This window comes from Penicillium pulvis, assembly GCF_028828015.1.
Source record: "Penicillium pulvis strain IBT 33274 chromosome Unknown contig_12_segment0_segment0, whole genome shotgun sequence".
In the NCBI taxonomy this organism is placed as follows: Eukaryota; Fungi; Ascomycota; class Eurotiomycetes; order Eurotiales; family Aspergillaceae; genus Penicillium; species Penicillium pulvis.
This window is the reverse complement of record NW_026643072.1, coordinates 3,106,320-3,129,248: the sequence shown is the minus strand read 5'-3', so window position 1 is coordinate 3,129,248 and position 22,929 is coordinate 3,106,320. Positions and strand designations below refer to the sequence as shown.

At 50.1% G+C, this 22,929-nt stretch overlaps 4 protein-coding genes across 4 annotated transcripts; 3 read left to right on the top strand and 1 right to left on the bottom strand.

Annotated features, from left to right (window-relative positions):
* Positions 1 to 484: 484 nt before the first annotated feature.
* On the top strand, positions 485 to 6,501 carry N7503_002375 (proteasome activator BLM10; the record flags this gene model as incomplete). Its single annotated transcript, XM_057061922.1, has 3 exons — positions 485 to 915; positions 981 to 6,378; positions 6,439 to 6,501. The coding sequence occupies 3 exons, from the start codon at positions 485 to 487 to the stop codon at positions 6,499 to 6,501; spliced, it is 5,892 nt and encodes a 1,963-aa protein (XP_056925884.1).
* Positions 6,502 to 7,537: 1,036 nt separating this feature from the next.
* N7503_002374 (DUF3405 domain-containing protein) lies at positions 7,538 to 9,882 on the top strand (the record flags this gene model as incomplete). Its single annotated transcript, XM_057061921.1, has 4 exons — positions 7,538 to 7,890; positions 7,964 to 8,812; positions 8,877 to 9,723; positions 9,781 to 9,882. The coding sequence occupies 4 exons, from the start codon at positions 7,538 to 7,540 to the stop codon at positions 9,880 to 9,882; spliced, it is 2,151 nt and encodes a 716-aa protein (XP_056925883.1).
* Positions 9,883 to 10,468: 586 nt separating this feature from the next.
* On the bottom strand, positions 10,469 to 20,068 carry N7503_002373 (membrane morphogenesis protein VPS13; the record flags this gene model as incomplete). The annotated part of the gene is made up of 3 exons (XM_057061920.1): positions 10,469 to 10,509; positions 10,570 to 12,610; positions 12,668 to 20,068. The coding sequence occupies 3 exons, from the start codon at positions 20,066 to 20,068 to the stop codon at positions 10,469 to 10,471; spliced, it is 9,483 nt and encodes a 3,160-aa protein (XP_056925882.1).
* A 1,196-nt stretch (positions 20,069 to 21,264) lies between these two features.
* On the top strand, positions 21,265 to 22,406 carry N7503_002372 (DUF3429 domain-containing protein; the record flags this gene model as incomplete). The annotated part of the gene is made up of 4 exons (XM_057061919.1): positions 21,265 to 21,480; positions 21,551 to 21,595; positions 21,679 to 21,903; positions 21,981 to 22,406. 4 exons carry the CDS (start codon positions 21,265 to 21,267, stop codon positions 22,404 to 22,406), a joined length of 912 nt encoding a protein of 303 aa, XP_056925881.1.
* Positions 22,407 to 22,929: the final 523 nt, after the last annotated feature.

The window sequence follows — 22,929 nt, the reverse complement described above, 5'->3', positions numbered from 1 at the left end:
CTCTCAAAGCCGCAAGGCCAAAGCTTTAACGTGGAATTATGTCATCACCCTCTGCGAACATCTCCTTTGATCATCTGCTCTCCCATTACATTATCGTGAACCGATTCATAAAAGGAGCTTTTCATTATTGATTGCTTCCTGCAGTTTATCCGAACTGCTTCCTTTGTGAGCCCCGACCTTTCGAGCGCCCATCTTGCCTGCAAGGACCTCATGCGAACCCGGCCGTGTGCAACGCAATCCGCCGGCCTCCACTTCCACACCTGCTGGAGAGAAACTCTCCTGTGATAGATGTATAGCTCCCTGGCTAGACTGATGATTGACCGAGATCAGATAAGGGTGATTGTGAAGGATTGTGAAAAGTCGAAGTTGCTGACACATCGGATCTACAGAGTCCTCTCTGACGTCTACGCCAACTCAACTCGTTCGGCCCCATCTCCACCTTGTCTTGCTTAGCCTCCCTCCCTCCTCTTCCTCACATGCGATTATGGACGCCTCAACCCCCAAGGCGATTCTCACATCCGACAATTTCCCCCATGCACAAGAGATCTCGCGGGCCACCTCGCCAGGTGGTGAGCCCGCCGCCGTCAACGGCGATGGCGAGCCAAAAGCTCGCGTCCGACCGCGCACCTATCCATACTTCTCATATCTCCCATATCAGCTTGAAGATGAGACAGAGCGGGACCGAGCCCTTCGAGAGATTCTGAACCAGCTTTATATCGCTGTGGAGGCTGGGGACTTCAGTCCCGGAGCTGTGCACTGGACACGCGAGCTCAGAGGATGGCTATCGCTAAAGTTTGATCCGACCCGGAAGGAAAGGATCAATCTCGTGAAGCTTTATTATGAGCTCGCCTTGGCGCCCGGCATCGACCCCAATGTGGCAGAGCGATTTGCAAGCATGTTCATGCTTCTGACTAAGTGAGTTGGACTTTTCTGGTATCTGGTCATCGCGAAAATGACATAGTCAACTAACCGCAGGGCAGGCGCAAGCACTATTTGAGACCCGTCAAGGACCTAGTCTTGGACTGGAAACCTCTTTACAAGGAGCTGAAAGCCTTTGTCCTCCCCACTGAGTCCGGTCTCGTTCACTCGACTAACCTTAAGCGAAATGTGAAGACATTGACCAAGCTTTGCGCATTTGCTCAGCTATTTATCGACCCCTGCGAGCTACCTGCGATGCTTGAGGAGTTTCTGCCTCATTACACCACCTCATTCTCAGAAGGCGCCTTCGTGGTGGCAGGGTTGATTAACCTCATGCTCCCCACGTCACCTCCTCCCGCTGAACGCGGCGACCTACTTCCGCAGAACTATTTGCCGACACATTTCCATATTTGGTCTCTTGTCGGTCGTTCAAAGACGTTTGACACGACGTACCTTGACTACCTCTCGCGGTTGGCACGGGATTCACTGCCAGCCGGGCACATCCCATTCTCGGAGCATGGTATTTTCACAAAGGAACAGTCCGCTCTCATCTTCACTGCGGTTCTCCGGCTGCTAGAAATCCCTGTAGGACAATCCACTTCCCCGTACAGCGCTCTGGTGGATATCTCATCTGGCTTGGGTATCATGCTTGATCGTGATACTCGCAAGCATCCTGTTGCCCACCATATTGCTCGATGGATTGTCTTGTCTCTTTCGCCTGCGTGCCTAGATTCAGAAGATTCGGTTCTTAGCCAGCTTGAGGGTCTGATCCAAGCAGTTGAGACATTCTTCCACCCTTCGAACTCAGGTACCTGGACGAGGACCTTGTCGCAGCTTGTATACTATTTGACTGATTTCTTCGTGATGCGATGGAATCGTGAGCAGAGTGGGGAAATGGATGTCCCCGTCGAACGACGACTCAATGAGCCCTTGAAGCGTCGCTTCGTCTTGTGCCTGAGAGATGCGATCTTTATGGGTATCTACGCCAAAAGTAGTACCGCCATGACTTTCTCCCTATCTACCCTTCAAGGCCTTGCGTACTTGGAACCACACCTCATTCTTCCAGGTGCTTTACAGAGAATCTACCCGTCTCTCCAAGGTTTGGTGGAGGTTCATCGAACCACTTCTTCCCTGCGCGCCATGCAAGTATTGTCTCGCGTCATTACGCGAACCAAAGGCTATCGCTGCCATATGACGACTCTCCTAGGCCTTGCTTTGCCTGGTGTTGATGCTAATGATCTTGAAAAGTCTCTTCATGCCCTTTCTTTTATTCAAACAGCATGTTATAACATTCCAATGGTCGACATGACCAAGGGGAGAGAAGATGTCAATTGTAACATGCTTGCAGTGCAATGGATTACCGGTGAGATGGAGAGGATGGAGGAACAAGGATCCGACGTGCAATTGAACTATGACACTGACTTGGACGATGAGACGGAGGAAATGATTCTTCGCTCTTCGACTTGTGGCTTTGGTGACTTCACCATTTCATTCCTTGGGCGTGTCTTCACCCTGCTTGAGAACCTCCCAGATGTTACCAGAGTGCGCAATGGCTCGCCGGAAGAGAACATCGTCAACACCCTTCCTGCCACCTTCATGCCGCTCCTCGCCTCCCTTTCGCCAGAGTATTACGATATTGCACTGGGAAAGATCGTTGATTTCGTATCCAACCACGTCATTCACCAAGCGCGAGATGCCATGGCCTTCATTTGCAACGCGTTATGCAAGGTCAACCCAGAAAAGGCTCTCAAGCGTTTCATCCCTGTGCTGATTCAGGGAATTCGTACCGAGATTGAGGAGAATGGAGCGGGTTCGACCAGAACAACCGGCACTGATGTCCTTCCTCGTGATCGTGGATTGGTTTGGAACGTCAGTATGTTGAGCATGTGTGTGGTCCATGTCGGTGATGCTGTTCTTGCTCACCGGCAAGAGCTTTTCGACATTGCAGTATACATGCAAAAGATGTGCCGCGGTATTCCTACCGTGCATATTTCGAACTATATCCACCACCTCTTGCTCAACCTGACTGGCACATACACAAGGGATTACAGCATGTATGAGTCGGCTGATGTCGAGGGTGGCGTTCAGCCTAAGCATTGGAGCTACAGACTTGATGTCAACAAACTTAACATCCAGTGGCATGTGCCCAAACGAGAAGAGCTAGAATTCGCCGTTGAGGTCTTTAAAAATCAAGCTGAAACTGCTTTGCGGCACCTGTCCGGCTTGACAAACGAGACTTCCAGCGTCAAACGCGATGGCAGTGGCAAGGAATGGTCCGACGAAGTTACTCGTAATCTTGTTCTTCTGCGACTTCTTCTTTCCGGAATTTCGGTACTTTTTGACCCCAAAGCTGCCTCAAAATCCTCTCCGGAGTTCTCGAATGGTGCGTCTGTAAGCTCCAGTGAATTCGATATGGTCGATGACCCAGCTACAAATGGCGCGAGTGAAGAAGACGCATTCCTTGACAGCTCCGACGAAGCACTAGTCAAGGAAGGGTTCCCATACCCGACTGGATACCCTCTCCAGGAGGGTGACGCCCTATACGATAGCATTCACGAGATCCGCGAACGGGCAGGTTGGGTTCTGCACCTGGTACACCGATTTTTGTGTGATAAGCAAGAAGATGATGTGCCATGTTTCGGAGCGCTCTACTCGGCCTTCCGCTCTTGGTTTGTCGACGTTGGCATTGAGAGATCGGCCCATGTCCTTGATCGAGTAACAAGACTCTTAGCAGCAGACATACACCCTTACAAAATGAGTGGTATCAGGAAAGACTATCCAAGGGCACTTCTTGTGCGCAGAGCGAATGTCTACCATCTGCAACGTCTACGGCACAATGCCGCACCCCGAGCACGATCTAAACTGGACGAACTTCTTCTATTTGACATTGCTGAGTCCTGTGTTTCTCTTTATACCGAGACCCGTCGCAATGCCCAAAATGCTGGCGAGTCAGCTCTCAAATCCGTCTGGGGGGCACGATCTCTGATTATCCCCCCTCTTCTGAAGGCCCTTCAGACTGGTGTCAAGGAGAATGACCACGCGCGCATCAAGGGAGCCTTGTTTTCGCTGCTGCTCAGTAGCGTCGCAAAGACAGCTGGACGGAATTGGAAATATACGCCAGCTATAATCCGCACTTTCCTTGATGCTAGTGCAGTTGACAAGCCATCTGTCCAGAAGATCTGTTCCACTGCTGTGTTCCAAATAATGGACTATGGTCGATCCATGGAGCGGATGGCTATCTTGGACCAGGTCATTGTAGAGGCTATTGCTCCCACTGGAGACGTAACTGCGGAGATCGAACAGAAGCGCACATCTATCAATAAGAAGCGAGCTACGATTGAAAAGAAGAAAGCTGATCTGGCTGATGAATTGGTGAACTTGGCTCGAATCTCGCATTGGAAGATTGCCAGCCGTGCGGCGACTATTGTCATCACCATGGGCCTGCGCTTCGATTACATTGCCAGCGGCAACCTGATTGAGCTGGTGACTCTTGGCTCGATTGACGATCACCCAGGTCTACGCGGAATGTACTCTCAGGCACTCATCGCGCTTTTCACTATGATTGATGTTCGCGCCATCTGCAGCCATGAGTACAAGAATTACATCCTTGGGCATCAGCGCTTCCCTGCGAAGATCAAGGTGGCAACCCGTCCTTATGAAAAGGATTGGACCCAGGACTATTTGGTTAGCTTTGCCAAGCCTGAAGCTGAGTACTACGTTGATCATGACTTCCCTGGATGGCTCATCTGGGGCAAGACCATGCCTGCGTACAAATCCAATTTGGATCGAGACATCGAGTATGATGAAGTCGAGTGGAATGTGCGAACCCAAATGGGTAAACTGTTCACGCGCGACTGGTTCTCAAAGTACTTTATGTACTTGAAGCAGGAGCCCAGGGATCCTTCTGCCGATAAGTTCCGAATGTCTTCTGCCATGATGCTTCTCTATGCCTTTGAGCTTATGCTCCGAGACGGTCTTACGGCAGCCTCCTTCAAGGAGATCCAAGAGGAGATCCAAGCTGTCTTTGAGGATGGCAGTGATAAGCACCAGCATCGGGCCACTGCGGAGATTCTCGGGGCCTTGATCAGTTCTGTCACAGACACCAGCGTGGAAAGACGCACTCTAGTTTGGGAGTACGCCTTCCCCATCATTCGGAAGATTTTCACCGATGGCCTGACCCCTGAAAATTCAGGGTACTGGACTACATTCCTCCACATGATTCTTCAATGCCGCGATCCCCGCCGAGCCTGGCCTATGGTTGACTGGTTGGCGAGCTTCCGCTTGGACATGACCACCAACGCCGCATTCAAGGAAAGCTCCAAGATCAATCTCCTGCACCAGTGCATCATTGATGCCGGCTGGCACTTCCAGCTGGAAAAGCCAATCGTCAACGATTTCCTGGCACATTTAGATCATCCATATAAGGGTGTGCGAGAGGCTATGGGACAGACCTTGGCAACAATTTACCGCACCAGATACCACGAGTCATATCCCGACCTAAAACACCTCTTGGAAGCTCAGAAGTCCTCTTCGTCTGTCGGCACCTACCCATATGCTCCTTCTGACGACTTTTCAAAGATGATTCGTGGAGTCTTCGATCAGATTGAACAGTGGCGACAGGCCAGAACACCGGGTCAACAGACTCCTTCTTCATACACCTCTGGCAGCAAGACAGTACTTCTCTGGTTGGATTCAACTCTCTCGTCCCACGAGTGTACACAATTAGTTCCCTTCTTCCCCGATGTGTTCACTGCCCAGCTTCTGCACATGATGGACGTTAAGGAAGATCCCGAGCTACAGTCTCTTGCATATCACGTTTTCCGCCACCTCCCCAACATTCCCTACCCTGCCGAGAAGGGCTCGGAGTTCATCCAGTCCCTCATCCGCATCGGCCAAACCTCCCCATCATGGCACCAGCGTCTACGTGTCATGATCAACATTCAGATCATCTACTTCCGTCGACTCTTCCTGTTGGACTCTGCTGATCGTGACAAGCTTTTCGAATGCATCGCTTCTATGCTTGAGGATACGCAACATGAGGTTCGTGCGGGCGCGTCGGCCACTCTGTCTGGTATGATCCGCTGCTCCCCTGTGTACCTTCGCGAAAAGATGGTCCACCGCTTCCAGGAACGCTTCACCAAGGTCCTCGCCGACAACCCCCTTCCGAAAAAGCCCAAGAACTTCCGATCTGGAGTCTCGTCTGCGGTAACATCGGGCGCTGGCACGCCAACTCCCGAGCACAATCGCCTGGTGATTGTTCGGCACGGTGCCGTTCTAGGCTTGGGAGCTCTGGTCCAGGCATTCCCTTACAACAGTCCGCCCCCGCATTGGATGCCCGAGGCCTTGACTACGCTCAGTATTCGTGCTGCTCACGATCCAGGCGTTGTGGGTTCAAGTGTGAAGTCGATCATCAGCGAGTTCAAGAAGACCAGACAAGATACCTGGCACATCGATGCCAAGGTAAGTTTCATTTGCAATTTGTTCCACATCCCTGGCACATTAGCTAATCATTTCACTCAGGCCTTCACCCCCGATCAACTGGAAGATCTATCGGGCGTCCTATGGAAGAGTTACTTCGCGTAAAGTATGGAGACATAATCATACCTAATTATTACTAGTTGGTAATTCTGTGGTTTCTTCTAAGTCTTTTTTTTGTCTAGGATAGGCTGTGTGTTAGCCTATCCTCATGTGGACCAAATCCCGAGGTGCAGTTGGAATGTTCCCGTCTTCGAGTCTATGGATGTGTTGTACATACCTGGATCGAGTCTTTTCAAATAAATTTAAATCATGACTTTCTTATCTGCCCAAATGAACATTGTCCAAATTTGGACGTAGCAGGGACTTTCACATCCCAGCTCAAGGCGTTACAGTTCAATCTGACTGGAAGGAATGATTAATTGCCAGTCCCAAGGCCAGGCTTCAAGGTTCTAAGGGGTTGACTCCGCAAGTTCTTCCTGACTCAAGATTGATGATTCATATGTAGAATGCTCATAATGTGCTTATACGTCTGGGTTCGGCACATGTAGCTACAAAGGGCTTTATTTCAACATTGAAGTTGCTCAAAATTGGAAAGGTCCTTCCAAGGGGCTTTTTCATGTGCTTTGATGCCATTGTGGTTTTAATACCCGAAGAACCATTTAGTAACCTGATGTAGATCAGGGGTGCAAAACTCCATAGGGTCCATATGAAAACAGAATTCACATGTGTTTCGAGCCAATTTAAGATAACAGCAAGCCTTCACATTACGTACTCAGGGCATCTTCAACTCATACTCCATTCCACTTAACCAGTGCCCTATCCGAAATGACTTCGTGGTATGTTTCACGGTTGCTATTCTGTATCACGCACAAGGAAACCTTAGTTTGTTGAATCGGTCGAATCATAATTGTTTATAGTAAATTATCTTCAATACCGTAGAGACTCGACACTGTCATACATAGAGTGAGACCTTTCCCATACCACCCGATTAGTCGTCGTCAATACCGCGTTATGATGACATCGTAGTTTCTTGGGCGCTCTTGCCTTTACACTTGCCCTTCACTCCTCAAGTAAGAGAATTACTTTCTTTCACTCTTTCTTTGTCAATCTCTCGTCAACACAATTTCTCAGGCCCGGCACCATGCCTGTGCATGATAGCCTCTATCGTTCGTTCACTGAGAAGTCATGGCCGAGGCTCTTAAAGGTGCCCAGCAAGGGTCCAGTTGCGTTTAAGACCCGTCTACATTCCGTGCGGAAGAGGAAGTGGGTACACTGGATTGGGTGGCTGGTTTTCGTGGTTACAATTATCGAGACTTATGCAAATCTCGCTGCTCGTCCAGAGATATCTTTGCTGCGATGGTTCGATACTTCGAGCAGCTCACCTGTCCTTCGGCCAGGACAATACCGGGAGACCGGGGCCATTCAGTATACTCCCGGCATTCAACTTGGAGATGAGAGTGGGGTGGATGATATGGGGAGCCTTCATAACGTGAGGTTTGTCATGGAACTATGCATTCTGCTTTGATTTGAATCCCTCATCACTAATCTCAATTCGTGATGCGTATAGAAACGAGCAGTTTCATCTAGGTGGAACCTTGACTCTCACTAGTTCTGACCCCACGATTCCTGGAGCTCCCCATCCCGTTCCCTCGATCTATGATCCCTACCCACTGTACACTAGCAGGAACTGGCGACGGAAACATCATGGCCATTTCAAACCTTGCCTGGGGCCGCGTGGTCGTGATCTTGATCGAACTCAACCGGACGATATGGTCATGGTATACAAGGGAAAGCAAGTTGGGTTTCCGCCACCGAGCTTTGGCTCTCACGAGGCAATGGATCTGGATGGAGAGGTCTGCACGGACCGTTACTCTCGCTTTGGCGCGTATGGCTACGATGACGAGAATGATGATGAAATTGCAGGTTTCTCTAGGCCCCCGCCGGTGAATTGGTTCGAGTTGGACTGGTACAATCTGCAATCCCTTTGCTACCAAAGAAACGCAGACCGTTATCGACATGATGGTTCGATGAATGAGACAGGCCAACGACCTCTCTCCTTTGAATTGAGAGAGCCGCCGCGGAAGACCTATGAATCGGATACGATCTCTGATTCCTCGAAAGTTAAACGGTATCAGCCTCGGTCTGCGGTTCTTATCCGAGCATGGAATAGTATGATCTGGACGGCCAATCACCGTGAATATCTTCGTGCGCTAATCATGGAGCTTTCTTTGCACTCAGGTGGTGAGTATGAAGTGTTCCTGTTGGTTCATGTCAAGGAGGACGATCTTCCGATCTTCTCGGACAGAAAAACAATGGAGGATCTGCGAAGGTCTATTCCAGTGGAGTTTCAGAACATTGCATTGTTCTTCAACAACAAGTTGTTGGAGGCGTGGTACCCCAAGATTGAGGAGCATAGGTAATATATCACTGACTCTTGTTGTCTGAAAAAGTTATTCATGATGGCTAACTCCCTCACTCAGTCCAAAGCTACAACATCACCAAGCATTGCAGATATTCGCACAACTGTACCCTAATTTTGAATACTACTGGCAACTCGAGATGGACGGCCGCCACACGGGACATTCTTACCACTTTCTCGAACAGTCGGCCGCCTTCGCAAAGCAGCAACCTCGCAGGTACTTATGGGAGCGAAACGCCTACTTCTACACTCCAGGTGATCATGGGCCATGGAAGAACTTTACTGCAATGGTCAACGCAAGCCTCGCTGACAAGCCTGAAGCCACAGTCTGGGGCCCCGTGTATGGAACAGGGATCCGACCCCTGGGCCCTGAGCCACCAGTTGGGAGTCCTTTAGATGATAGCTTCACTTGGGGTGTCGGCGAGGAAGCTGACCACATCACCTTTCTCCCTATCTTCAACCCCAAAGATACACAATGGACCTTTCCCAATACAATCTGGAACTTCAAATATGGTGTTGAGACGTCTCGCCGAACAGCAGTTATCACTATGGGACGGTACTCTCGACGTCTCCTGGACTTGATACACCATTCCCAAGCCACGCGTGGTCTTGGTCTTGCGTCAGAAATGACGGGTGCTTCTTGGGCACTCTTCCACGGCCTCAAGGCTGTGCATGTTCCGCATCCGATCTACGCGGATGGACAATGGACGCCAGAGGAGCTAGCGAGAATTTACAATCGGGGGCCACCGGAAAATATTAACGGAGGTCCAGATAGCATCTGGAACTGGGATCATGTCTATGATCATATCATGTATCGCCTTTCATACATGTTTACGACACACACGGGAGAGGATCTGTACCGGCGATGGCTTGGATACCGAACTGCAGAGAATGAAGGCGGCAAAAAGGTATATTTTACAAGCGCTGTTCTTAGGGTTAGTGATCGCTAATCATGTTGCCTATAGTCGTCTGAAGCTCGCTACGGCAGACCTTGCTTTCCATCGATGTTCCTGCATCCAGTCAAGAACACCGATCGACGAATCGGACAGGACAGAGCTGTTCCGTGATCACTTGAATTTTCAAACTTGCATCTTTCGAAGTCACATATCATTTTACAGATTTATTATGCTAGTCAGTCAAAACCTTCCAAGTTGAACATGGTCTTATGGATTCCAGTCCTTATGATTTCAATGTATATTATGCCGTCTTAGGTCTATATCCACTTCAATGCGTCAAGGCTAGACAGAAAGAATAATCCATTATGAGAGTAGCCAAAAGACCATCACATGTGCAGATTACAGTCCCTGGACTGATTATGCGCTCTGTATTTTGAGCCATATCTATCCTGTGGCCGGGAAAGCACTCAACAGTGGCTTTGAGGTGATATCTGAATCATCTTGTGATAACTGTCCATGGATATCGGTGCTTCTGAAATATGTCTATTACTAGTAAGATAGAGAGAAAAAAGATGAATGCGCAAACATATGTACTTGAAACCGAGACCAAAACAATGAAACCAATTGTTTCCTCAAGAAAATAAAATAAAAACCCAAAATGACAAGCGAGGAAAGTGTGAAGCCCCTTTTTGTTCTTCCTCCCGTTAATGCAGTCCATTTGTCATACATCATTACAAAAGAGCTCGAGGGTACCCGTCTATCCTCGGACATTATACTTCTCGTTAAAGGCATTGACCGCTACAAAGACGAGTTAGCTTCGACATCAGAAAAAAACTGTTCAGCAAAATTTCTACTTACCAACAGCAATCTGTTTGTACAGCCAATTTCGGGAACTCTCATCCTGAACAGGAATGAAGGGCCCGTTAGCACCGCCCTTAAGTGTGATACTCATGCCAGTCCGCTCCTTAGAGATAGTTTGGATGTCTGTGAGGCGAATGTCCCACTCGGTGTAGAGCTTCTTAGTGCGCACAAGCATGATGCGGGAATAAGTCAACATGACCAGCATGTCTCGACCAGGAAGCTCCAAGTGTGCGATATAATCCTCGTTGAAGTATTTGCCATCATCGGCAGTCTTGAGCCAGAACTGACCGAGTGCTTCTCGCTGAGTGTATGGACGGACAATACCATCTGTGCCAATGAACCGGGTCAGTCGGACACGGTCAAGGCCGTCGGCGTCAAAGACGGTAGTCGTGTTTCGGACTCCCTCGGCGAGATTGGAAGCAAGGTCAAAGGCTCCGATGGCGGGTTTGGTGGCAAGGCCCAGGACACCTTTTCCAACGCCCTTGAAGAATCCTGCCACTCCCTCTTTCTCGGCACCTTGCAGAGGGTGGCGAGCCAGGCCGCCAATTCCACTGGCTAGACTGTTCGCAAATGCGTTTCCGCCGGCCGTAATTCCGTACAGGGCGTGCTTTGGACGGTTACGAGACTTGGACATCCGGCGCTGGTCTTGGAACTCCTTGTCGAGGGTGGCCGCAGCAAGACCCTTAGACATACTTCCGGTGAATTTGGCCATACTGTCCGAAAACCCGAAGACGGATTTCTTAACAAAGCTGGTAGCACCCTTTGCGATGCCAACGCCCAGCTCTTGGGGACGGTCAGTCATGACCAAGCCTTGGTATGGCTCATAGAAGATATCTGCCACGCCTGAGCTGACAGTATTGAATAGACCAACAGGGTTACCCAGGAAATCGGCAGATCCAAGAATGATGTGTACTTGACGCACAAACTCTTGGGTATAGTGTGCGCGGACATTGTTGACAAGTCTGCCGAAAGAGACACGGGCATTTTCCAGCATCAGGGCGTTCAACCGGATAGGCGCATCGTTGACATTACCCATCGACATCGTCATAACGTTGACGACGAACATCAGAGGGTTCGACGGCTGCATGGCACCATCCTCTGCATTGACACGCTCTGTTCGCATGAAGGAAATATCCAGCTGCATGGGTTGCAAATGAAGAAGTTCGAAGTATACATCCTGGCCTGCTTCGTTCTGTTGCGGCTCAGGGATATTCAAATCCCCATCACACAACTTACCCTCCTGTTCCTCAGTCCAGGATGCACCAGGGATCTTGGCAAAGTCCAACATGGCAATGACAAAGTCCTCGTCCAACTCAAGTGTCATCTGCTGCAGGAGAAGTGTGGCGTACTTAATGTAAAGAACGCCATAAGTGTCATCCTTGACTCTTGTGACCATCGCATGGAAGATTGGGTGAGCTTCCATTTCTTTTCCGGTTTTAGGGACCACACTGGGGTAAAGCAAGATGGGGAAAATACCGCCATACAACTGGTTATCAATCTGAATCCACTTGATAGTGGTATTCAAGGTCTGGTACAATGCTGACTCCCGATACTTGATCTCAATCTCTCGGAACGTGAGATAGAGAAGCTCCTTCAAGTTCTGGTTGATGAGAGAGATACCGATGCCGCCCAGGCGGAGCTGAGCCTTGAAGTTAACGTCAGAGTTCATCTCTTTGACTTCAAATCCGGCACTCATGTTATTTTGTGAAGATTGACCCTTCTGTTGCTTGTATATACTCTTGGAGGGTTTGAAATTCGACAGGACAAGAGTTTGAGTGGGCCCATCAGCCACGATGTTGATATCGACGATCCTTTGGTATTCGCCGGCCTTCGATGGCGGGATACGCATTGGAATCAAGTTACCGATCTCAGCAAGCTTGATGTGTCGCTCCTTGCCTTGAGAAGATAATACAAGAGACTTGTTCTTGGTTGCTGGGTAATCCCAAGCGTAAGGCATGATGCTTCGAGGTGGAAGACGGTAGCGGATAGGCCGCCAGCCGCTTGAGTCATCTTCCTCATCATCGTCCACGTTGGGGTTCTGTTAATAGGAACATTAGCATCAAAGCAAACGCATTGAAGAAGTATATAGACTTACGGCCTGGTGGAAAATGAACTCAATGTCACTTTCATTCCGCATCGAGAACGGCCAGTTGCGAGTCTCAAAGCTGAGGTGTAGGAAAATAGTTGCTTCTTCCAGGATAACATCGACCTTAATCAGTTTCTGGCGCTGATTCGCCGACTTGGCCAACTTAACGTGTACAGTTCCGACATCTGCAATGTTGAACGGGGAAGACCATTGGTTGTTCACACCGGGGAAGCACAGGCAGAGCTGCTTTTCTTGGACTTGGCGGAGGAAGTGAAGCGGAACCAACTCTCCGCTCTTAAGCTCAAGGACATTCGATGACCCAGGTTCACGCACCATGAGGTCTTCAGTGAGTTTGCTCTTCAGAATGAACCTAGGCGCAATAGTAACCACCTTTGTCATCTTGTATTTGCCTTCGCCCTCAACCACAGACACTCCGGAGTGGAACTCTGATCTGCCTTGTCGGTCGGGGAAAACGACCTCAAATGTGCTGCCCAGAGCCTCGAAACTTTGTGGCTTGCTCCAAGTAGAATCACCGACCTTCAGAATAGATCGGTTCTTTTGATCATCAGATCCGTAAGAGTACATATATGGCAGCGCACGACCACCATCTCTTGGGTCAACTGTGAGGCCTTGGCCAGCTACATTGCGAGCAGACTGGAGGAAGGCCTTGCTTTGAATGTCCATAGGCAGGCCAGTCTTGTTCAAAAGAAGATACGGACTGTAAATCGAGACCTTGAAAGCTCCACCACTGTTGGGAATGTTGAAGTAGTGGAGCTTCAACTTCAATTGGAGACCCCGTTCGTCCTTCAAAGACAGGGTGTGCTCTCTGCGATAGTCCTGAGAATTCCCGTTGACAATGGCAAACTCGCTTTGTCGGAAAACCGTATCCTCGAGGTCAATGCTGAGCAAGAGAAGATGAGATAGCTCCACTACATGGACCGGGCTAACTCCACCCTTTCTCAGGAAATTAGTCCAGTCCTTCTTGGTGTTCTTGTCGTATATGCGGTATTTGAAATCATAAGGCAGTAAATTCTGGATCTCCACTGGTGCGAAGATTCGAATCCGCATGTAAGGATAAGAGCTTGTAGTCGCGTCTTTGTTGTCAAATGTTGCATTGACCTGGAAATAGAACGGGGGTGCTTGGCCTCCACTTTCACTGACGCATTGCACGGTGCGTGTCGGCCGGCGGATGAGATCTTTCCAGAACAACCGTTCGTTCGACCAGTCATAGCCAAATCCCTGATCGGGACGAATGACAACCGAATGGAGATATGCTGAGCCGACCGGTGCTGGGCGAGCGTCACCAGGCAACACCTTCTCGATCTTGAGGAGGTGACCTTCATCGGGACTAAACACACCTAGCTCCACGGGTATTTGAGTGTTGTTCTCCACAAGCAGTGGCGAGCGGAACGTGATGTATTTAACGTTGTCAGCTCCAAGTTTGACCTCCACGAGAAGTCGGTGGAGAACATTATCTCGCTTCGGCTTCAGACTGTAGATGACCTCTCCTTCTCGCACAACGGGGATACGGTTGATGCTATCAAATCCGCTTCCTTCCAGCTTGACGCCCACGATTCCGCCCTGTCCTTCAGGGGAAAGAGTCTCACGAATGGCAGTGGACTCTTCAAATCGCCAAGGGTATTCCTCCCCGTCGGTCAATTTTGCAGCTGGGCCATCTTCCCCTGAGCTGACATCGGCCCACACATGGAGATCAAAGCCAGTGTAGTTGCGGATTCTGTAGGGGGCATCTGCACCTCTTGGCTTAGAAAGGACATCCTCATCGGTAGAGAGGAATTGGAAAGACTTCGAGGCAAGTGCAATAGTGGCTGACGTCAATGTGAGCTCCATGTTTTTGTGAGAATAAGCATCGATCGAAAAGACATCCGGGTTCGTCTCCTTCGCCACATGGAAACCCAGCTGCCAAGGCTCAATCAACGGCTCCCAAGCCGACTTGGAGAAGTTGAAAACGTTGACGAAAGTATCAAAGTTGGTATCGACACTTAGGGTAGAAGACCAGTCGCGCACATCGACGTTGAATTTCTTAACGCTCCAATCCAGTAGAGGCAAGTCATGCAAGTCACCGATTAAGATGACGCGGACGCCATCAATCTTGGCTGACAGCTCCTCACGCTTGAGAACAGCCGAGCTTTCAATTGCCGCAGTCTTGTCGAGTGTCTCAGCCCCCTGACTGGACCGGCGACGACTCCTGTGGGCCAAGGACATGGATGCCTTGCTGCCAGAGCGTGCCCTGGTGGTTTTGGCATCGGTAATTTTCTTCGCATCCCCACCCTCGAGCTGCTGGGCATTTTGAGCTCGCATTTCAGACGCTTTATTCACAATCTGAGTTGCCATCAGGATATCACGCAGAGACAGACGGAGAACCAAAGGTTCACAGTGGACCTCGATAGAAGTGAGTGCAGATCCACGATCTTGAGGTCGGCTATCAATCGACAATTCAACAGTGAAGTCATCCAGAATTCGCAGTCGACTGGTTTCAAACTTGTCCATACGACACAGGAACATGCCAAGCTTTTGAATCTGCAAGGTTGAGACATTTTGACGAGAGATGAGAACCTCCTTAGTACCAATGACAATAGCTTCAGAATGAGGAATGGCAGGGTTGGCTACCATGATAACCTGGGCATCGACTAAATTGACTCGGAATGAAAGGGTTGTAGATCCGGAGGCAGGTTCTCCAGCAGAAACTTCTGTGGATTCCTTGTCCGAGGTTGCAGCATCAGATCCCTCTTCTGAGTCTTCAAGTTCAACCTCCTCTTCCACAATCTCCAGGGGACTGTCAGACGCAAATGCAGAATTGCTAAATGACTGCAGAGCAGACAGATAGTCCAGAGCAAACATGATCCGTGGACTATCTATAGTCAACATCGCAATGAGATGCTTGTCTGGCCCAGGGGACATAGACACACTGGCCATGAATTGCTGCTGGACATCGTTGTTGATCAAGGACATGATGTTTCTGAACTTGTTCGAGTCCTGTCGACGGCTATCACGGATAGAGAATGAGTGGATGAGAAGCTCTGACTCCAAGGAGCCATCTGTCAACATGCGGAGCTTGACTCTGGTGTCATTAAGAGAGAATTTGGATAAGCTCGAGTCCTCCAGGCGGCCAGCAGGCTGGTTGTCGTTGGCTAGGATAAGCTCCAGTCCAACACTATCGACCTTGAATATCATGTCGAGTCTAACCCAAGTCTCTTTGCTCGTCGCATCGTCTGCGGCCACTGCTTTCTGCTCCTCCGCCTGAACAGCCTTGGAGGTAGTTGTGGGCTCAGTAACTGAAGATGGGAGGGATTCCAAGGCCTCAAGCTCTTGTTGTTCAGCATCTGTGGCAAAGGCACCTGGAATAGACTTCGAAAGGGCTAGCAAGAACTTGAGTTGACTCTGGGAGATGCGAAGATTGATAGGAGACAAAGAACCTTCGATCTCCATGTCTGGGCGCGCGTTATTGGCCTGGTGCTCAAGGTAGCAGATGCTGAAGTCAAGGTTCACTTTCTGGATCATCTCAAGCTCTTCTTCTGTGCCGTCTTCGAAGTGGAATTTGGAGGTCAAGCGAATGTTGCGCACGCCAGTAGATATCACATTAACAGCTGGGCTATCTTTGCCCTCATCCATAGGGACAAATTCGTTCTTGACATAGATCTCACCGAGGTGAGCAGTGACTGTATCTCTGGGCCTGTCATCCGCCATCACTCGAGGGAACACCAAAATGGGAGTCTTGACCACAATGTCAAGTCGCATTCGTGAGGCGTTCTCCTGTAGCTGATTGGCTTGGTTCGCCGCGGCTTGGCGAGCTGCATTGAAAATTGCTTGCATCTTGCCGAACTTGACCAGGAAGTTGATGATTTTCCGGTAGGGCTCTTCCAGGAAATTGATCTTAATTGAACCTGAGCGCAAGTAAACTTCCGAGTCATACCCAGGGTATGTCTCGCTCTCCGGGTCAAAAGTCTCATATTTGAAATCGGCGAAGTTATCTCCTTCAATGGTCAGTAGACGCCGAACATCTGATTCCTCGGGTGCACCCAAGTTGACATCGTCGACCAACGTCAAACTACCAATTCGAGACTGAATGGTCATAGAGCGGCCAACGAGGAATATGCCAACATCGGCAGTGTTGAGACTCAGTGTCGCTAATCGGACGCCGTCGTTATTAAGGATGAGAGCAATACTCTTGAGGTTGGATTTGATGCGAAGCTTGCCAGCTTGCTGAGGGGGGTTTTCAACGGCATCAGCTGCCTCTAGAATGGCCAGATTATCTGCTTGAGGATTTTGGTCGACTGGCTGCTGTGGACTTGTAAACGTGAGAAGGATGAAATCCAATAGAGTGAGCAGAGTCTTCCTTGTCACCACAAGATTGATGGTCGAGACCGAGATGTCGAGATTCATCGCAACACCCTCGTATGTGGAATCAAACTCTGGAGACTCAGGCTTCACCCTGACCATCTTCAGATGGAATAGATCCTTGTCTTCGTCTGCGTTGAATCCCTTAGAGGAAATGATTCTCTTGAATTCAGGAACGGGGTTGTCTTCGATGTAATCATCCACACTCAGAGACTTAAGAACAACCTCAGCAACCATGTCATAAGGACGCATATAGAAATCGAGCTCGAACCCCTCTGCAACAAGTTCTACCAGCAATTTATCTTTCAGGGGGTCTTGAGAGTCAGAGCGGAAGAGAGAACCACGCAACCGGCCAACATTGAATTTGAACTCAAAATCTCGGCGGTGGATATTGTTCGTTGAGTCCACGCTTTTCCTCGCGTGGTCGCTTTCTGATTCAGCTTCTTCATCGTCAACAACAGGAAGATCTCTGAGGGCCGGAGGCTTGAAAGACGCGGATCGGGCTCTGGTGGCAATGGCCTTTTCTTCGATGGCTTTGGCCGCTACTGGGTCGGATTGGGTCTTGCCGGTTTCGAACTGTGGGATTGCGATATCGATCAATTTCATCAATCCTTTGTATTTGGTGTCTGACATAGAGGCATGCAGTTCCGGCAGATTTCCTGATATACGCGTCCGAGTAAGTTGTGTCACCTTCGGGACGATGCACATCTCCAAAACGAAATCCACATTGATCCGGTCAATGATATGGAAGTTCTTTGACTCAACATCAGAGGTGAGCTGAGCTTTGGTTGCTTCAACTCCAGGACCGATCAGAAGTTGAGTCGAGTCCAACTTGATGAGGAAACGATCATATAGCAAGTGCTCTAGCCGTTTGTAATCTTCCTCTTCGTACTGATGTTTTTGCTTGGATTGGAGCTCTCGCATGGCTTGTCGGTCGACCAACTCACTGTTCACACTGGCGTGACCAGCATCAAGAATTAGACAAAGAGAACTCTCATGTGTGATACTCTCGGGCACAATTATCAAAGGTGCGTGAACATCGAATTGAGCATCAACCTTCTTGTGCTCTTGCAAAGCGAATTCCAAACCTGCTCGGGTTTGCTGTCGCAGACCTTCAACAGTGGCTCCCGCAGTGTCCAAAAGCGCACCAATTGACTCCATGTGTCGCTCGGGAGGCTCAAAGAACTTAACAATTCCCACCACAAATCTGGGGTTGTATATGACTTCGATACTCTTCAACTTGACCTTGACCGCAGAATCGGCATCACTTTCTAATGGGTTCTTCTCCAGTTGCAGGTGGAACAGGCTGTCTTCGTCCACCAGATCATCTGCACTGCCCTCTGAAGCGAGATCATCATCATCTGTACTGGATTGGTCTTTTTTGGGCTCGGGAAGAGAGTCTTTGACCTTGACAATCTGAGGGTAAAGGGTCCCAGGCGTGGTACCATCATACATCTTCAAGCCACCAAGGTCAAGGTCAAGGAGATAAGAGTCAGGGCGTTGGAGAGCCTTGGCACTGAAGTTGTCGAACACTAACTTCATGACCTCGTTTGCTGCGCCATGCGGATCCTGTTTGAGAGTGAAGCTACCAGCACGTAGACTCCAATTGACCTCCAGCTTAACCCATTCACGGGGTACGTCGACACTCTCTGCGAGTGCTTTCTTTTCGTCCCAGTCAATGGCACTGTATAGCTCTTGCCTTTGCTCTTCAGTCATAGCTGGTTCCTCTGATTCTTCCTTCTTGGCGCCCCAGAGCCATTCACCCCATGACTGCTGTTGGGCGGGCTTCTTGACCCCAACGTTCTCTTTGCGCAGCTGATTTCGAGCGAGAGATCGCCAGAATCGGATATCCTCGTAGCTGAGCTTCCTTTCCAATTTGTCAAGCTCTGCAGTCTCTTCCGGTGTGAATGCTTCTTCACGCTTTTTCTTCTTGAAGAACTTGATGTATGCATTGCGGTCATCTCTGCGCTCTTTGATGTATTCCCAGGTCCATCGTCGATTCCGATCGTGGATCTTGCTGAGCACTGCCTGTCCAGCGAACTTCATCCAGGCCTTCGGATCCTCCTTGACTGAGCATTTGGGCTGGAGTCGCTTGTATTCTTGATGGCGGATAAAGTAATGGAAGAGGTCCACCAGCATCAAGGCATCGCGGTACTGATTATCATCCAACACAAAACCAAGCTCGTCGAATAGCAAACGTGCTTTCATAGCAGGGCGGTCATATTTACCCGACTTGTCCATTTCGAGGCCCGCACGCCCACTGACGGGGCGAAGCATGAACTGATTACCTTCACCATTGTCAATGGCGTCACGCAATTTGTGCATTAGGTCGTCATGCTCAATTCCTTGTGCCTCTGCACCAATATCAGAGCCGCGACCAGTTCCTAGAAGCGTTGCATCTGTATTCCAATATACTGACAGGGCACCGAGAACCGCGAGCTTATGTGTAGTGTCGGAGGTGGATTGGATAAAAGTCGGGTTCCATTCTGCGTCGGTACTGACGGCACTGAGCTCTTTCAGTGTCAGACCCACGGCGAATGGATGACCTGGGGAGGAAATGGAATCTTCGTATCTGATGTGCACATTCTTAATCGAGACTTGTAGGTTGTCCACCACGGCCGTAATCATGCTTTGGGTGAAACTCTGGTTTCGACGTTGTTCCTCCTGACTCATGCCTTCTGCGTTACGCTCTCGGAGCATTTCAGCACTTTCAATTCGTTCCATCTTCAGGACATGCGCGCGTTTATCTTCTTCCGCCGCATCGTAGTCCGCATCCTCCTGGGGCGCCGCCAGGAGAAAGACATCTTCAATATCGACCTTGACCGGTTTGCCCCTCAGATTTGACCATGGAATGGATAGTGTGAGTTGGCCCAGGTGGCCTTCGACAACATTCAACGGAAGATGAAGCTGGTCGAGCGCTTCGCGGCGCAACTCAAGGTTGCGTAATTTGACATCGCCAGACCAGATTCCAATGTTGAGCTGCTTCGCGTCGAAGTTCTTGACGTAGATTCCCAGGAAGCGATTGAGCAGGTTGGCAACCAGACCCTCCAACATTGTTGCGACTTATTGGTCGTTGACCAGGCCCGCGGGGGTTTGGGCTCTATGGCCTTCGATGCGGCCGCTGTCGCTGGTACAAGGTGGGTCGTGCGTTCACTGGTAATCGAACTGGCTTTGAGGGGAAGGGTCAGTGCTGGTTCTTGGGGGTGGGAATATGTGGGGGCTTTTGTCTCTCACCGGCTCAAAAAAAGCCAGCTTCATAGATTCCCTTAGGGGTGCAGGCACCAGGCCATCTAAGTAAGGTAAGTCGGCAGCACGCGATACCGAGGTGGGACAACCAGCTCCGAGAGAGTGGGTGCCAGGGTGTTCAGGGTGGTGGGGAAAGGGTTTGAGAAAGGAAGAGAGGAATGAGTCGAGAGATAAGATGGTAGCGACCAACGATATCGCAACTGATCAAGAAAGTTGGGTATTCAAAGCCAAGCCAATTGCCCTGATTGCGTGGATCAAATCGCCGTCCTCTATGTAACAAGCGACCGTACGAAATGGTCAAAAACGCGGTACACTCGCAGCTTCTCCGCCTAGGCATTTGTCCATTGCCGAGTTCCCCATACTTGAACCATCATGTCTATGTCATCATGGGAGACTGATCGATTGAATCCATATTAATCTAATTTTAATTAATTTATTAATCTACTCATTGCATTTTCACGCTAAACCTCTGTAGCAATTATCCCAATCCTATATCAGTATCAATATTGTATGATACCCTCGTACTGTCACTGTACTGGAGAGTACACATGTTTACTTCAGGCAGAGTGACATCAGACCCGTGCTGTTCACTTGGCATCGTTCCAACCTTGGCATTTAGCTTGAGGTTACTCAGCTAGGGCTTTTTGGCAAATGGTCACCTGACCATCACGGGATCCCCGGGTTCTCCTATCGCTGCCTTAGGCTAGAAATGAGCTCGTGCGGTTTAGGTCTCTGTGGTCTCCCGGACGAATACACCTCACCACTCGGTCACTTCATTTCTGGATAATCTTATTTGCTCCCAATCCGGAAACCCACGGCCTCCCCGACTTTGCTTTTGAGTCTCTCTTCGGGTGAATACCCCCATCTCCACTCTCCCATCCCTTCTTCAGCTCTTTACAAGGCCAATTGGGTGCGTTGTCCCAGCGCTGTCGCCCTACCCGAGGCTTTTCCTTCCCGCGCAAACTGCTAACCCGACTACACACGAAAAGCTCTATTCCCCCGCCATGCTGTACCGTAACGCCGCTGCCCGCTCTGCGCTCCGGGCCATCTCGAGCTCCAATGCCTCGGTCGCTCGCTCCGCTCTTGGCAACAACATCTTCAAGGCCCAGCTGACCTCCTCCGCCCGTGCCATCCGCCCGACCACTAAGCCCAGCTTCTCTCTGGCTGCTCACAAGCCCGTCACCACTGCCCTGGTCCGCTACGCGTCCTCCTCAGCTAAGGTATGACTATTGATAAAGCTGCGTATGATAGGCGGGGCACACAATGGCTAATAGACTTTTCTATGGATAGGATGATGAGGAGCCCGACATGATGGCGGGCATGAAGTCCGAGGCTGTATGTTTTATGCCCCATCAGTTGCCCTTGATTACGGGTACAGATCTTTAGAATCCACTCTAACCAGCTATTGTGATTTGTAGAAAGTCATCAAGGACACCTTCAGCTTGGCCGATGTCCCCAAGGAGGCCCTCTACCTGGGTATGGCTGGTGTCATTCCCTACTTGGCCACCTCTCTGCAGACCGTTGCCCTCTCCTACGAGATTAACCGTGCTGCCGTTGCTGGTGAGGGTTTGATCTTCTCCGGCCAGAGCGCTGAGCTGATGCTGCACATGCTGGAGCCCATCCAGGTTGGATACGGTGCCGTGGTAAGTTGACCCTGCTTCGGTCTCACTTAATCCCAATCCAAAAGACGAGCTCCCGCTAATAACCAACGATCATATAGATCCTCTCCTTCCTTGGTGCCGTGCACTGGGGTCTTGAGTGGGCTGGATACGGCGGCAAGTTTGGCTACAAGCGCTACGCTGCCGGTATCATTGCCCCCGCTGTGGCCTGGCCTACTCTGCTGCTCCCCGTTGAGTACGCTCTGATCAGCCAGTTCCTTGCCTTCACCTTCCTGTACTACAACGACGCCCGCGCCGCTGCCACCGGCCGTGCTCCTCACTGGTACGGCATGTACCGCTTCGTGTTGACCTTCGTCGTCGGTGCCTCCATCGTCGCTACCCTAATTGGTCGTGAGCAGATTGCCCAGACCATGACCTCTGAGCACACCATCAAGGATAAGATCAACGCCTTGATCTTCCTGCAGAAGAAGGAGAAGGAGGAGGTCGAGGCCCGCCGCAAGGCTGTCTTGGCTGAGGAGGAGGAGTAAATGTGTTGATTTCCCTAAAGCAACACACTCACCTTGTAACTTTGTTTGATTTCGTCAGTGGGGGAGGAAGGGTTGTCTCTTCCCCCGCGTTTCACTCTTGATGTTTGCATTCCCCGTGATTTCCTGTAGAATATACGCAGAACGCACTAGGGCCGAAAGCTTTATCTGATTTCTTTTGTTCTCAATTGGCACAAACCGACCCAGCAGAAAAAGGAAAAGAAATTTAAATTTCCTAGACCCGCGCTAGCAGCTGCATAAATGCTCATGTGAGCCAGCGATTCAAGTCCAGACAGTTCACCCACGTGGGGCTAAACCGGATCGAGGGCAGGTTTTGGAAATTAAAGCATTAAGCTCCGATTTCTGGAAGGTCACCTGGGCGATCAGGGCCGTTCAGCGACACATAGAGGTCCGGGTTGCCGCGTCCGGTGCCGATGATTGGGTCAGAGGCCGAGTTTCCCTGAAAGCAGGTAGGCCGTAGCCAGGTTGCAAATCGGGCCATTGTCTGCAGTACGAAGTACTTTGA